Source organism: Brachyhypopomus gauderio, unplaced genomic scaffold, assembly GCF_052324685.1.
Source record: "Brachyhypopomus gauderio isolate BG-103 unplaced genomic scaffold, BGAUD_0.2 sc110, whole genome shotgun sequence".
Lineage (NCBI taxonomy): Eukaryota > Metazoa > Chordata > Actinopteri > Gymnotiformes > Hypopomidae > Brachyhypopomus > Brachyhypopomus gauderio.
This window is the reverse complement of record NW_027506931.1, coordinates 70,238-85,000: the sequence shown is the minus strand read 5'-3', so window position 1 is coordinate 85,000 and position 14,763 is coordinate 70,238. Positions and strand designations below refer to the sequence as shown.

The following is a 14,763-nucleotide window of genomic DNA, read 5'->3' as shown; positions in this document are numbered from 1 at the left end:
TGTTGCATTATGGGAGGCTACAGCAGTGACTGCGGTGGGTTCTGTTGCTGGAGGCACTTTGATCGACTCACCACAGTCTGTCTCGTCAGAGCCTTGTGTGCAGTCGGCGTGTCCGTCACAGTTGACAGTCATGGGTGGACATGTGTCCCCGACCTTGTTAGTCCCGTGAGACAACAGCAACGGTCCATACCGCACTAAAGAGGGGCGGGACAGGCGGGGCAGGGGGCGGGGCAGGGGGCGGGTCAAAGCACATTCAAACTCGGGGTAATGAATCTACATGTTGCTGCTTGTCTTCTTACCTCCCAGCCAGACGACGATCCCGATGAGGACCAGAACGAGGAGGGTCCCTACCGAGCATCCATAGCAACGTGCTCTCTTTCGACGTGTCACCACTAGCCTAGTCAGGGGCGGGGCTGCGGATGGGGGCGGGGCTGTGTTTGGGGGAGGGACTGTGTGTTGAGAACTGAATAAACCGGGCGGGGGCACAAGCCCAGTGTGTCATTTAAACAAATGTCTGTTCATATACAGTAGGTCATGTATACATGCTGCACTACCAGGGCTGCGTGAGAGATCTCTCTAAACACCTACTCAACACCTGATACTGAACACCTACTCAACACCTGATACTGAACACCTACTCAACACCTGATACTGATCACCTACTCAACACCTGATACTGAACACCTACTCAACACCTGATACTGATCACCTACTCAACACCTGATACTGATCACCTACTCAACACCTGATACTGATCACCTACTCAACACCTGATACTGATCACCTACTCAACACCTGATACTGAACACCTACTCAACACCTGATACTGAACACCTACTCAACACCTGATACTGAACACCCGCTACTCAACACCTACTCAACACCTGATACTGAACACCCGCTACTCAACACCTACTCAACACCTGATACTGAACACCCGCTACTCAACACCTATTCAACACCTGATACTGAACACCCGCTACTCAACACCTACTCAACACCTGATACTGAACACCTACCAACCAAACACCTGATACTGAACACCTACTCAACACCTGATACTGAACACCCGCTACTCAACACCTACTTAACACCTCAGGTACCTCAGAATTGGACTCACTTATTGTTGTCCCCGCATTCAAATTTTTACTGGCCTGCAGCCTCTGTTGACCACAGCATTTTATATTTCACCAGAAGATGGCAGTAGACTCAAAAAAAAAGATTTTATATTTCACCAGAAGATGGCAGTGTATACTGTAATCTACTACCCCCCCCCCCCCCCCCCACACACACACACACACATGTTCACCTCACCAAATCTGGCCCTCACTGCAAAAATTTTGGACACCCCTGGTCTACACTGTACATAGGAATGTTCAAAATTCATTAATTCACTATGGTTACCAAATCAGATTTAAACTTCAGTAGTGAATGAATGAAAGATCTTAAAATAAACAGTCAAATGTCTACTTGTGCTGACAAATGTGTGAAAAGATAATACAGTATACTGCATGTGTGTGTTTGTGTGTGTGTGCACGTATAAAAAATCAATCCATGTGGCAACGTAGTTTAATTAGTCTCTCAAGTCTGTTAAACAAGGCACCACCTTGAACTCCACTACAACCACTTAGCAACTACTTAGCAACCACCTGGGAATGTTTAGGCCAGAGTCTGTGCTGTCTTCAGCACGTTTCTAGCTGAACCCTTTAAAACATACAGCTCCCTGTAAGGCTGAGAGAGGCAGTAGAGCTCCACAGACTCTCCCGCTGCTTACGCAACGCATCCTCAACCTCAAACACAACCTCATCAGCAAACACAACCTCATCAGCAAACTCAACCTCATCAGCAAACTCAACCTCATCAGCAAACTCAACCTCATCCTCAAACTCAAACGCATCCTCAACCTCAAACACATGGCTCTCAAGTTTTGGATTCATGTCAGAGTGTGAGAGTTGTTGACGGGGGGCGAACGTTAATTGTTGAGCAGGGGGGACGGGGGACGGGGGACGGGGGGGGGGGGGGGGTTTGTATATCGTGATCGATCGCCAGTGGAGGGCGACATAGATATGGATCGGAGGTAAATAAACTAGATTTATTTTTCTCGCCGTGTGAAATCGGAAGTGTGGCGTGTGAGCGTGTGTCACACGCTCAATGCGTGAGACTTGAGAGCCCTGCTCAAACACAACCTCATCAGCAAACTCAACCTCATCAGCAAACTCAACTTCATCCTCAAACTCAAACTCATCCGCAAACTCAAACTCATCCTCAACATCATTCTCATCCTCAACCTCATCCTCAAACTCAACCTCATCCACAAACTCAAGTTCAACCTCAAACTCAAACTCATCCTCAAACTCAACCTCATCCTCAAACTCAACCTCATGCTCATCCTCAAACTCAAGTTCAACCTCATTCTCATCCTTAACCTCATCCTCAACCTCATCTTCATACTGACCCTCACCCTCCACTCAGCAGGCTCTATCAACTCTGCACCTCTGTGATCACACAGGACTCACTGCCAGCACTGAATTCAGTGTCAGAAACTCGACGTGCTCAGTGAAGATGAACTTCATGATAGGACAGGTTCCATCTTGCCCTTTTATTGCAGGTAACACCCCAAAGGAAGAGTGACAGAGGCCATTATACTCATCAATTGTATGATTACGAGCATATATTAGTTCAAATGTGTGTGTGTGTGCCAAGGCATGTGCATGCAGGTGTGTGTGTGTGTGTGTGCAGGTATGTGTGTGTCTGAATGTGTGTGTGTGCATGCAGGTGGGTGTGTGTCTGAGTGTGTGTGTGTGGTGGGTGTGTGTGTGCGCAGGTGTGTGTGTGTGTGAGTGTGTGTGTGCGTGCAGGTGGGTGTGTGTCTGAGTGTGTGTGTGTGTGTGTGTGTGTGTGTGCGTGCAGGTGGGTGTGTGTCTGAGTGTGTGTGTGTGCGCAGGTGTGTGTGTGCGCAGGTGTGTGTGTGTGTGTGTGTGTGTGTGAGTGTGTGTGTGCGTGCAGGTGGGTGTGTGTCTGAGTGTGTGTGTGTGCGCAGGTGTGTGTGTGTGTGTGTGTGTGTGCGTGCAGGTGGGTGTGTGTCTGAGTGTGTGTGTGTGCGCAGGTGTGTGTGTGTGAGTGTGTGTGTGCGTGCAGGTGGGTGTGTGTCTGAGTTCATGTGTGCTCAGGTGCGTGTTTGTTTGCCCAGACTGGGTGTGTTGGGGCACACGTGCACACACGGTACCTGTCTGGCTGCCATGTGGAGATGTTCCTGCTGCAGATGGAGGTATGTTGGGTGGAGGCATCTGGGGGAAACACTGGCTGATGTAGAACGGCTCAAATGGAGGGCTGCTGGGAAGAGGGTGGGGTCCGACATATGGAGGTGGAGGTTCGGTCGGCTTCACCACCAAAAAATATGGAGGGGGATTTTCATCACCCTGAACAAAAGACAGGAATACAGTTTATAACATGAATACAGGATATCACATGAATACAGTTTATAACATGAATACAGGATATCACATGAATACAGTTTATCAAATGCCAAGCGAGTTTATTACACCTGGTCAAGTAATGCTGTCAAGATAATCTAACTGTATGGGTTTAATTTGGGTGAACAGATGACTTTATTTCTCACTATATGGGAATTGCTTGGGCTAAAATTTGACTTTATTTCTGACCTTCACAAGACAAATGAACAGCAGGGTGGATACAACAAGAGATATTGCACTAAAATCTAAACGAGACAGGCCGAAACCAAGATCAGGCTGTAAATAAAGCAACCAGCAATCAGAGTATCAGACATGAACCAAACGAACTGCAGAAAGATGAAAAATGAGATCAGAGAGGAACAAACATACAGCCAACAAACTCAGCCCTACACAGGGCTTAAATAAGGAGCTGGGGAGCTCTGTGATCAGTAAGACAGTGATGATGAATTAAGGGTTGTGGGAGGAGCTGGGACAGGAAGTGTGTCACAGACCAATGAGCAGAGAAGGAACAGAGACAGAGTGGAGTGACATCACTCTGCACTCTGAGGCTGGAGTGTCACGGGGGACACACACTGAAATGAAATGTGCCATATTTTGTCAATTGTGATTTTTTACACCCCAATCGAAATTTGTCCTCCGCTTTTAACCCATCTGTGCAGTCAGAACACACAAACACACACACTAGTGATTACTAGGGGGCTGTGGATCACACGTGCCTAGAGCGGTGGGCAGCCCTAGCCCTAGCCCGGGGAGCAGTTGGGGTTAGGTGCCTTGCTCAAGGGCACCTCAGTCATGGCCTGTCTGGGAATCGAACCCACGACCCTCCGGTCACAAGACCAGTTCCCTAACCGCCAGGCCATGACTGCCCCCACTGGGGACACACGGGGGACACACGGAGGGACCCGTTCACAGCTTATACTTTGGAATCACAAGAGCTCTGTAGTTTTCTGCATCCTGACAGAAATACGGAATCTTCCCAAGATTTGAAAATAATTACGATCTAGTTAACCAAGACGTTTTCAGATAATACAAATATTAAGGACATGCTTTAAGGTAATCAAAAAAGCAGTCTCAGTCTCAAAAAAATCAACTGAATATGTTAGGGTGTAGGGCAGCGTTGGGGAGGGCAGTGTTGGGGAGGGCAGCGTTGGGGAGGGCAGCGTTGGGGAGGGCAGTGTTGGGGAGCATTGGGGGAGGGCAGCGTCGGGAAGGGCAGCGTCGGGGAGGGCAGTGTTGGGGAGGGCAGCGTCGGGGAGGGCAGTGTTGGGGAGGGCAGCGTTGGGGAGGGCAGCGTTGGGGAGGGCAGCGTCGGGGAGGGCAGTGTTGGGGAGGGCAGCGTCGGGGAGGGCAGCGTTGGGGAGGGCAGCGTTGGGGGAGGGCAGCGTCGGGGAGGGCAGTGTTGGGGAGGGCAGCGTCGGGGAGGGCAGCGTTGGGGAGGGCAGTGTTGGGAAGGGCAGCGTTGGGGAGGGCAGCGTTGGGGAGGGCAGTGTTGGGGAGGGCAGCGTTGGGGAGGGCAGCGTCGGGGAGGGCAGTGTTGGGGAGGGCAGCGTCGGGGAGGGCAGCGTTGGGGAGGGCAGCGTCGGGAAGGGCAGTGTTGGGGAGGGCAGTGTTGGGGAGGGCAGCGTTGGGGAGGGCAGCGTCGGGAAGGGCAGCGTTGGGGAGGGCAGTGTTGGGGAGGGCAGCGTTGGGGAGGGCAGCGTTGGGGAGGGCAGCTTCGGGAAGGGCAGCGTTGGGGAGGGCAGCGTTGGGGAGGGCAGTGTTGGGGAGGGCAGCTTCGGGAAGGGCAGCGTCGGGGAGGGCAGCGTCGGGGAGGGCAGCGTTGGGGAGGGCAGCGTTGGGGAGGGCAGCGTTGGGGAGGGCAGCGTCGGGGAGGGCAGCGTTGGGGAGGGCAGTGTTGGGGAGGGCAGCTTCGGGAAGGGCAGCGTCGGGGAGGGCAGCGTTGGGGAGGGCAGCGTCGGGGAGGGCAGCGTTGGGGAGGGCAGCGTTGGGGAGGGCAGCGTTGGGGAGGGCAGCGTCGGGGAGGGCAGCGTTGGGGAGGGCAGTGTTGGGGAGGGCAGCTTCGGGAAGGGCAGCGTCGGGGAGGGCAGCGTTGGGGAGGGCAGCGTCGGGGAGGGCAGCGTCGGGGAGGGCAGCGTTGGGGAGGACAGCGTTGGGGAGGGCAGCGTTGGGGAGGGCAGCGTCGGGGAGGGCAGTGTTGGGGAGGGCAGCGTCGGGGAGGGCAGTGTTGGGGAGGGCAGCGTTGGGGAGGGCAGCGTCGGGGAGGGCAGCGTCGGGAAGGGCAGCGTTGGGGAGGGCAGTGTTGGGGAGGGCAGTGTTGGGGAGGGCAGTGTTGGGGAGGGCAGCGTTGGGGAGGGCAGCGTTGGGGAGGGCAGCTTCGGGAAGGGCAGCGTTGGGGAGGGCAGTGTTGGGGAGGGCAGCGTTGGGGAGGGCAGCGTTGGGGAGGGCAGCGTTGGGGAGGGCAGCTTCGGGAAGGGCAGTGTTGGGGAGGGCAGCGTTGGGGAGGGCAGCGTCGGGAAGGGCAGCGTCGGGAAGGGCAGCGTTGGGGAGGGCAGTGTTGGGGAGGGCAGCGTCGGGAAGGGCAGCGTTGGGGAGGGCAGCGTTGGGGAGGGCAGTGTTGGGGAGGGCAGCGTTGGGGAGGGCAGTGTTGGGGAGGGCAGTGTTGGGAAGGGCAGCGTTGGGGAGGGCAGCGTTGGGGAGGGCAGTGTTGGGGAGGGCAGCGTTGGGGAGGGCAGCGTCGGGGAGGGCAGTGTTGGGGAGGGCAGCGTCGGGGAGGGCAGCGTTGGGGAGGGCAGCGTCGGGAAGGGCAGTGTTGGGGAGGGCAGTGTTGGGGAGGGCAGCGTTGGGGAGGGCAGCGTCGGGAAGGGCAGCGTTGGGGAGGGCAGTGTTGGGGAGGGCAGCGTTGGGGAGGGCAGCGTTGGGGAGGGCAGCTTCGGGAAGGGCAGCGTTGGGGAGGGCAGTGTTGGGGAGGGCAGTGTTGGGGAGGGCAGCTTCGGGAAGGGCAGCGTCGGGGAGGGCAGCGTCGGGGAGGGCAGCGTTGGGGAGGGCAGCGTTGGGGAGGGCAGCGTTGGGGAGGGCAGCGTCGGGGAGGGCAGCGTTGGGGAGGGCAGTGTTGGGGAGGGCAGCTTCGGGAAGGGCAGCGTCGGGGAGGGCAGCGTTGGGGAGGGCAGCGTTGGGGAGGGCAGCGTTGGGGAGGGCAGCGTTGGGGAGGGCAGTGTTGGGGAGGGCAGCTTCGGGAAGGGCAGCGTCGGGGAGGGCAGCGTTGGGGAGGGCAGCGTCGGGGAGGGCAGCGTCGGGGAGGGCAGCGTTGGGGAGGACAGCGTTGGGGAGGGCAGCGTTGGGGAGGGCAGCGTCGGGGAGGGCAGTGTTGGGGAGGGCAGCGTCGGGGAGGGCAGTGTTGGGGAGGGCAGCGTTGGGGAGGGCAGCGTCGGGGAGGGCAGCGTCGGGAAGGGCAGCGTTGGGGAGGGCAGTGTTGGGGAGGGCAGTGTTGGGGAGGGCAGTGTTGGGGAGGGCAGCGTTGGGGAGGGCAGCGTTGGGGAGGGCAGCTTCGGGAAGGGCAGCGTTGGGGAGGGCAGTGTTGGGGAGGGCAGCGTTGGGGAGGGCAGCGTTGGGGAGGGCAGCGTTGGGGAGGGCAGCTTCGGGAAGGGCAGTGTTGGGGAGGGCAGCGTTGGGGAGGGCAGCGTCGGGAAGGGCAGCGTCGGGAAGGGCAGCGTTGGGGAGGGCAGTGTTGGGGAGGGCAGCGTCGGGAAGGGCAGCGTTGGGGAGGGCAGCGTTGGGGAGGGCAGTGTTGGGGAGGGCAGCGTTGGGGAGGGCAGTGTTGGGGAGGGCAGCGTTGGGGAGGGCAGCGTCGGGGAGGGCAGCGTTGGGGAGGGCAGTGTTGGGGAGGGCAGCTTCGGGAAGGGCAGCGTCGGGGAGGGCAGCGTTGGGGAGGGCAGCGTCGGGGAGGGCAGCGTCGGGGAGGGCAGCGTTGGGGAGGACAGCGTTGGGGAGGGCAGCGTCGGGGAGGGCAGCGTCGGGGAGGGCAGTGTTGGGGAGGGCAGCGTCGGGGAGGGCAGTGTTGGGGAGGGCAGCGTTGGGGAGGGCAGCGTCGGGGAGGGCAGCGTCGGGAAGGGCAGTGTTGGGGAGGACAGCGTCGGGGAGGGCAGCGTTGGGGAGGGCAGCGTCGGGGAGGGCAGTGTCGGGGAGGGCAGCGTTGGGGAGGGCAGCGTTGGGGAGGGCAGCGTCGGGAAGGGCAGTGTTGGGGAGGGCAGCGTCGGGGAGGGCAGCGTTGGGGAGGGCAGTGTTGGGGAGGGCAGCGTTGGGGAGGGCAGTGTTGGGGAGGGCAGCGTCGGGGAGGGCAGCGTCGGGGAGGACAGCGTTGGGGAGGACAGTGTTGGGGAGGGCAGCGTTGGGGAGGGCAGCGTTGGGAAGGGGTTTGGTGTTGCTGCCTCCCCTGAGGTCTGTGAAAACATGTGGGAAACACAAACTACACTTTCTAGAAGGGGGGGGGTGAGTTATGATAGAAAAATCTCATCCATTTCATTGTAAAGCAGTGCAGATCAGTCTTGCTGGACATACTGCAGAATGTCTTCAGGACTAAATTAAAAGTCTAAATGACTGGTAGAACAATTGGGACTCCCATAAAGGTTAGATTAGATTAGATTAGATTAGATTAGATTAGGTTAGGTTAGATTAGATTATGTTCAGTTAGGTTAGATTAGGTTAGGTTAGATTTAGAGGTGAAACGATTCTTCGAGTAACTCGAGTAATTCGATTACAAAAAATTTGTAATTTATGTCACCATCTATTTTAAATGTTTAAAATCCCGCTTTGTACTACTACGCAGCTCCGGTATCATTGTTTTACACTGACTGTTATAACTGACGCACAGGTTTAAGGCAGCGCGATTTGTTTTGATGGAAATGGCGGAAAACGAAGATAGCGGTGTTGGTAAAAGTGCAAAAATGTCAAAAGTGTGGGACCATTTTTCGCTGCGCAAGGTGGACAACGTAATGCAGTGTATTTACTGTAAAACGGATCTGGCCTACCCAGGGCATAATTTGAGCCGGATCCTGGCGGAACAAATAGTTATTGAACAAATAATTCTATAAAAGACATTTTTTAAACACAAGATCCACATTCAGGCTTCTTAAATCACACAAGAGCTCTCCCTTTTAGCGATGCCTTTCTGCGTCTCCATAAAGCTAAAAGCTAGTTATACTTTCGCGAGTGACCGTAGCGTGCAACTCCGCGAACGGCGGAAGCGTTCATACTTGACGTGTCCGAATTCTGTGCAGTGTTGTCCGTAACGATATGTGGTAGTATAAAGAAACACCCCTCAAAAAAAGGAATGAACATTTACCTGATGAATTTTAATGTTGCATTGTGTTTCAGGTTTGAAAAGTGCTGGAATTTAGGCTTAAAATGCACTTCTGCACTTAAAACACTTATAAAACACACGTAAATCATTTAAAAGTAATTTATATAAACGGATTGGCTTGTTATTTTGACATTTGTGCGCCTAAGCGTTGCGTTTTGTGTGCGATCCGGTAACATTGTTGGCCTCAGTGACCCCTTGTCTCATGCCGCTGTTCCGGCATCGTTTGATTTACAAATTAAGCACTGGGCCTACCATAACAGTACTTCCTCAATGCTTCAGCACCTAACCTGAAAGCATCCGCACGTGAACTGCGCTTCTCCAAGCGGAATAACAGCCAATTGCTTGCTCATTTTAAGAGAACTTTCATGTTGCATTACACACTATCAATATTATTGTGTTAAAAACACAAAAGTGTGATTTTATCCGATTACTCGATTAATCGATGAAAAAATCGACAGAATACTCGATTTTAAAAATATTCGATAGTTGCAGCCCTAGTTAGATTAGATTAGATTAGATTAGGTTGAGTTAGGTTAGATTAGGTTAGATTAGATTAGATTATGTTCAGTTAGGTTAGATTAGGTTAGGTTAGACTAGATTATGTTCAGTTAGGTTAGGTTAGGTTAGATTAGATTATGTTCAGTTAGGTTAGATTAGGTTAGGTTAGATTAGATTATGTTCAATTAGGTTAGGTTAGATTAGATTATGTTCAGATAGGTTAGATTAGGTTAGGTTAGGTTAGATTAGATTATGTTCAGTTAGGTTAGATTAGGTTAGGTTAGATTAGACTAGGATATTACCTCAGAGCTCTGTGTTCATTGTGCAACTGTTGTTTTCCTGCTACCTGGTTTGGTGAAGTATTATGGGAGAATTTTGACCCAGTAATATTGGACTGTAATAATAATTTGTAAAGGTGAACGGTACTTGGCAACCATGTAGCTGTTGTTTATGAAAAGAAGAAAATCAGTAAAACATAAGCATTCAGGAGCTTACTTATCAACTCAAACACTTATTTAACAAACACCAGATCTCTGTGTATCCAAATCCAATATCAAATCCAAGAACAAAGCAAGACAAAGCACTACATGACTGAAAGATCAAACACAAAAGCAGTCGCAGTGTAAACCCAGTACAACGTAACGGGCAACACCCTGAACCTGAATGACTGCCACGTGACCACAATGGGTTTCATTACCTCACACACGTGAACCGCTGACACATGTTTAGATACGGCAGAATTTTGACCACTTCATTGAAGTCGTTTGGATGACAATAACAACATGATTTTTTACTACCAGAAATGAATATATATAATATATAAAACATATATAAACTTTGAATTGCCAGTGTGTATGAAGGGAATTATATAATCCATCCTAATCCATAATTTCTTTTCCAATTCTTCTTTCTGTGGGTTTGTAATCAAACACTAGTAACTCTAGAAGCCAATGATACTGCTATTGATGTCCAGAACATTGTGTATTAATGTGAATATTCAGACTATTATGGACACTCTGACTAGTCTTGTTGGAAAATTGCTGATGAACGAAAAGGTGTTTTTTATTTGTTTGTTTGCTTGAGAAAGTGAGAGAAAGTGTGTGTGTGAGAGAGAGAGAGAGAGAGAGCGAGAGAGCGAGAGAGAGAGAGAGAGAGTGTGTGTGTGTACTTCTGTGGGTCATGTGTTGATGTGAAAATATACAAACCTGTATCACAGCTGACATGCTGAATCATACTGTGTCTGTGTATAAGGTAACAATGTACAAAGGTGTCTTCAATGCCATTTTTGCTGACACACACACACACACACACACACACACACACACACACACACACACACACACACACACACACACACACACACACACACACACACACACACACACCAGCATCAACGATGACTCACTGAGATACAACATTCACACCTCACAACACATCTATAGGATCTGACAAATTTTAGCACAAGCCTGATATATCCTCACAGTGCAGGTATGTGCCACCATATCTGCTCAGGATCAGAAGCACAACACAGATACACAGGGAGCCCGAGGGCCATGAAAGTCCACAAAGTCAAACACACTTCCAGTTGTCTGATACATTCAAAGACCAGGACACGGTTGACCCTCCAAAGACAGGAAACCTGTGATTTTAAGTGTTTAAAAGCCACATATTTGATCATATTGTTAAAAACAAGAGCAATACCAACTCACATTCTCAGCAGAGCTTCCCTGGCTGTTCCTGATATTAGGAGCAGTGGCAACAGTTCAGGGGAAATGCTTTGATTACGTGGTCGGTGGGTCAATGGCCTGTGGTCTATTCACTTCTTGATAAAAAGCTTAAAAGTTATGTTGCCATATTGTCAATTGTGATTTTCACCCCAATCAAAATGAGTCCTCTGCAAATATAAATGCAAACTGAGCCGTGTGCTCGTATCCCACAGCAACATCTGAGAAGCACTGGTTTCGAACAGGAAATGACTAAACGTGCATGTGCTGTAGTCCTCCAGACTAGTACAGCCAATCAGACTGACTGTCAGGAAACCAAACATCGATTCCCACCAATCGGCTTCTCCGACTCCACTGGTCAGGCAATAACTCAGCATCCAAAACTTTACTGAGTTGAACAAAACTCACAAAATATTTGGATGTCCACTGATACATATTACATGGTCATAATCTCTCCAACATAATCTCTAACATTATAATCTGCTCTATTTTTCAATAAAGTAACTACTCAAACATCAATCAAACAATCTGGTTCAAGAAAAAATAAAACATTTATCAGATTGTTTAATTATCGTGTCCAGAAACATAATCTAACAGCTAGTCTGCTTGTCTATGACCATTATGTACTGGGTACAGTACAAACACACCCCATCATCGAAACTGTGTTCTTTGTCTTACATGTTTCCTTGTCAACAAACAATGATGAATTCAATCAGACCTTTAAAATCAGACCTGGACATGTTGATAGCTTGAACACAACACTTTGGGAACTTACATCTAATGTAGTATATGTGTATGTTCAATTAGTATTTAATTCTTGTATTAATCTTAGAATTTCCAAACACCTGTCCACCACATGAACCAGTCACAACAGCCCCAGGCTGAGGTCCCTAATCCCATCACATCCCCTACACACAGCCCACCTATCTCCAGGTGTACAAAAGAACTTTTATATAAGGAACAGGATGTACCTGTAACTGTGTGTGGGTGTCCTCCATAACAGAGTCTGGAAGGCACTCTTTCTCTCTCTCTTTTCCACTTGCAATGTCACCAACTGCTGTAATGCTTCCTTAATTCTCCCAGTCACTGATCCTGGTCTCTGCCTCGCTTGGGCTTGTTGGACTGGTTCAACGGGGAGGCGCGTAGTGACAAAGTTTGCATTAACATGCAAAAATTAAGAGATCATGTGGACGTGCCTGCATGCCTTCATTGAAAGATGATATTTTTGGTAAATAGCCTTCATTTGAAACATACATGTGCGCATGAGCACACCACAAACACACACACACACACCCACCGGTACTTTTGTTGATCACACATTTTTCAGCTTTTTGCGAGGTTAGACCAGTTTTGTGACCTTATAACAGTTAAATATGGCCATAACACAAACATAAATGTGATTACTGCTTCTTTTATGCATTTAAAACAGAGGAAGTGAAAAACCAATCAAAAATGTGCATTACACTACGCAGATATATAGACAGTATATTAAATGTCCCCTCTGTAAATAGTAGTTCCTTATCCTACAAGTCCCAGCACGTGAGGGTTTCTCCACATCACAGGTGGCAGGGGGGTTTTTTTCCTTCAAACTCGGGTCCTCTCCCACAGTTCTGGGACCTTGAGGGTCCTGCACAGTATCTCACCTGTTCCCAGGACTGCGCTCTTCTGGACGGAGATCTTGAATGTTGTCTGAACACTATGTTTCTGTTTACCGCGTCAAACACACACACACACACACACATACACACACACACACACACACACACACACACACACACACACACACACACACACACACACACACCAGCATCATTGCTGACTCACACTGGAACATAACATTCCACACCTTACAACCCTCACACACCTCATTGCACAAGTACGTACCGTTTCTGCTTGTTAATTGGGAGCTGAAATACATTCCCATGATGAGTCCCGTGGAGGACGGGTCCGGCACTAATAAGTACCGCCACATGGACCATCATGTCCTGAAACTCTTTAATAAAAAAAGAAATCATACAACATCCAGCCAGATGCTTCCAGACACATACATGGAGCAGTGAGAGAGTCTCCCCTTCACATTAGTTACTTTCCTTTGGTCTCGGTATCTCTGAAGGAGAAGACAACTCATCTGTTGCATGTGCTTACATGAGGTGGGCACCCACCCTCGGGCACCCACCCTCGAGCACCCACCCTCGGGCACCCACCCACAGACGAGCTGGGTGGAGTCAGTAGTCAGGAGGAGACGGGCTGAGAGGCCAGATAAGCCGTGGTGTAAGGGCCACTGTTGAACGTTGTTCCACCTAACGTAAGCGGGCCTTACCCACTCATGCTGTTCCATTTCGCCTAATGAAGGCGGGGCTTACCCAATTATATTGCTCCTTGTTTCACCTGAAAGAGGGTGGGGCTTAGCTACTCATACAGTTCCTTGTTTCCCCTGTGAAGGCGGGGCTTACAGACTCATACTGTTCCTTGTTTCCCCTGTGAAGGCGGGGCTTACAGACTCATACTGTTCCTTGTTTCCCCTGTGAAGGCGGGGCTTAGCTACTCATACTGTTCCTCGTTTCCCCTGTGAAGGCGGGGCTTACAGACTCATACTGTCCCTTGTTTCCCCTGTGAAGGCGGGGCTTACAGACTCATACTGTTCCTTGTTTCCCCTGTGAAGGAGGGGCTTAGCTACTCATACTGTTCCTTGTTTCCCCTGTGAAGGCGGGGCTTACAGACTCATACTGTCCCTTGTTTCCCCTGTGAAGGCGGGGCTTACAGAGTCGTACTGTCCCTTGATCCTCCTAAACAGAGCATGGTTCATCTACTCCTGCTGTTCCTCGTTTCTCCAGGAAATGGTGTTTCCAGCTCTGAAGAAGCATGAAATCCTGGGGGCTATTCCACGAAGCGAGCTCATGAAAGCGGCGTTTATTAGAGTGAGCCTCGCTTGAGTTAGCCAGTTAACTTCCGTCTAGTTCCGTTCCACTAACGAAATCCAGACGCAACCTGTTCCCGCTAATTCAAGGCAGGCTTTTGTAATCGGCGATCATGCGCGTGCACACAGTATTTACACAGCCTCACTAATCGATATTCGAAAAGGGAAGAAAATGTCGAAATAGCTGAAAGAACAAGCTGCTTTTTTTTTCTTCTGCTGAACAGGAGCTACTTCTGTATAAGGAATATAAAGACATTATTACGAAGAAAGGCAACACGTCCTGTATTAATAAAGTCAGAGAAGCTGCCTGGCAGAAAATTGCAGACAGATTAAATGCATGAGCATATAATTTAATCCATTCATTGGCATTTTAAATGTGTTTTAGTAAATTAATAATGTTAATAATTTCCTGATTTAGAAGTAACATGAGCGGGGTTAAGAGAACGTGGCAGCAGGTCAAGGTGAAATATAAAAATATACTCCAGAATGGTAAGTACAGTTGATTAGTCCAATGTGCAGGAAAAGGTAAAACACCATATTAAATAACTGTATAAAATATTTTCGCAACCAGAAAGAAAACTGCTACTGCTGCTGCTGGTGGTGGGCCTCCTGTAGCAGCCCTCACTCCTGCAGAAGACCTTGCTTTAGAGCAAAACAGCGGACGCCCCATCATTGTGGAATTTGATGAATATATTAAGGAAGTGCTCAAGCGCAAGGCAAACCTTTTGAATTTCGCAGCAGACCGTTGACTTACTAAGATGTTCGCTGTACAGAAATGCACCACTGGCAAAGAAG

The 14,763-nt window shown here is 50.4% G+C and overlaps 1 protein-coding gene across 1 annotated transcript in view; it reads right to left on the bottom strand.

The window, feature by feature from the left end:
• Positions 1 to 12,159, bottom strand: part of LOC143497407 (transmembrane protease serine 3-like) — a 16,489-nt gene extending 4,330 nt beyond the window's left edge. Inside the window, exons 1-4 of the mRNA XM_076993339.1 lie at positions 12,023 to 12,159; positions 3,227 to 3,419; positions 300 to 431; positions 72 to 194 (exon numbers count right to left, since the gene is read on the bottom strand). Of these exons, the coding sequence (XP_076849454.1) occupies positions 72 to 194; positions 300 to 431; positions 3,227 to 3,419; positions 12,023 to 12,049 (475 nt within the window). The 5' untranslated portion in view covers positions 12,050 to 12,159. The remainder of the gene's footprint in view (positions 1 to 71; positions 195 to 299; positions 432 to 3,226; positions 3,420 to 12,022) is intronic.
• Between the last annotated feature and the right edge of the window lie 2,604 nt (positions 12,160 to 14,763).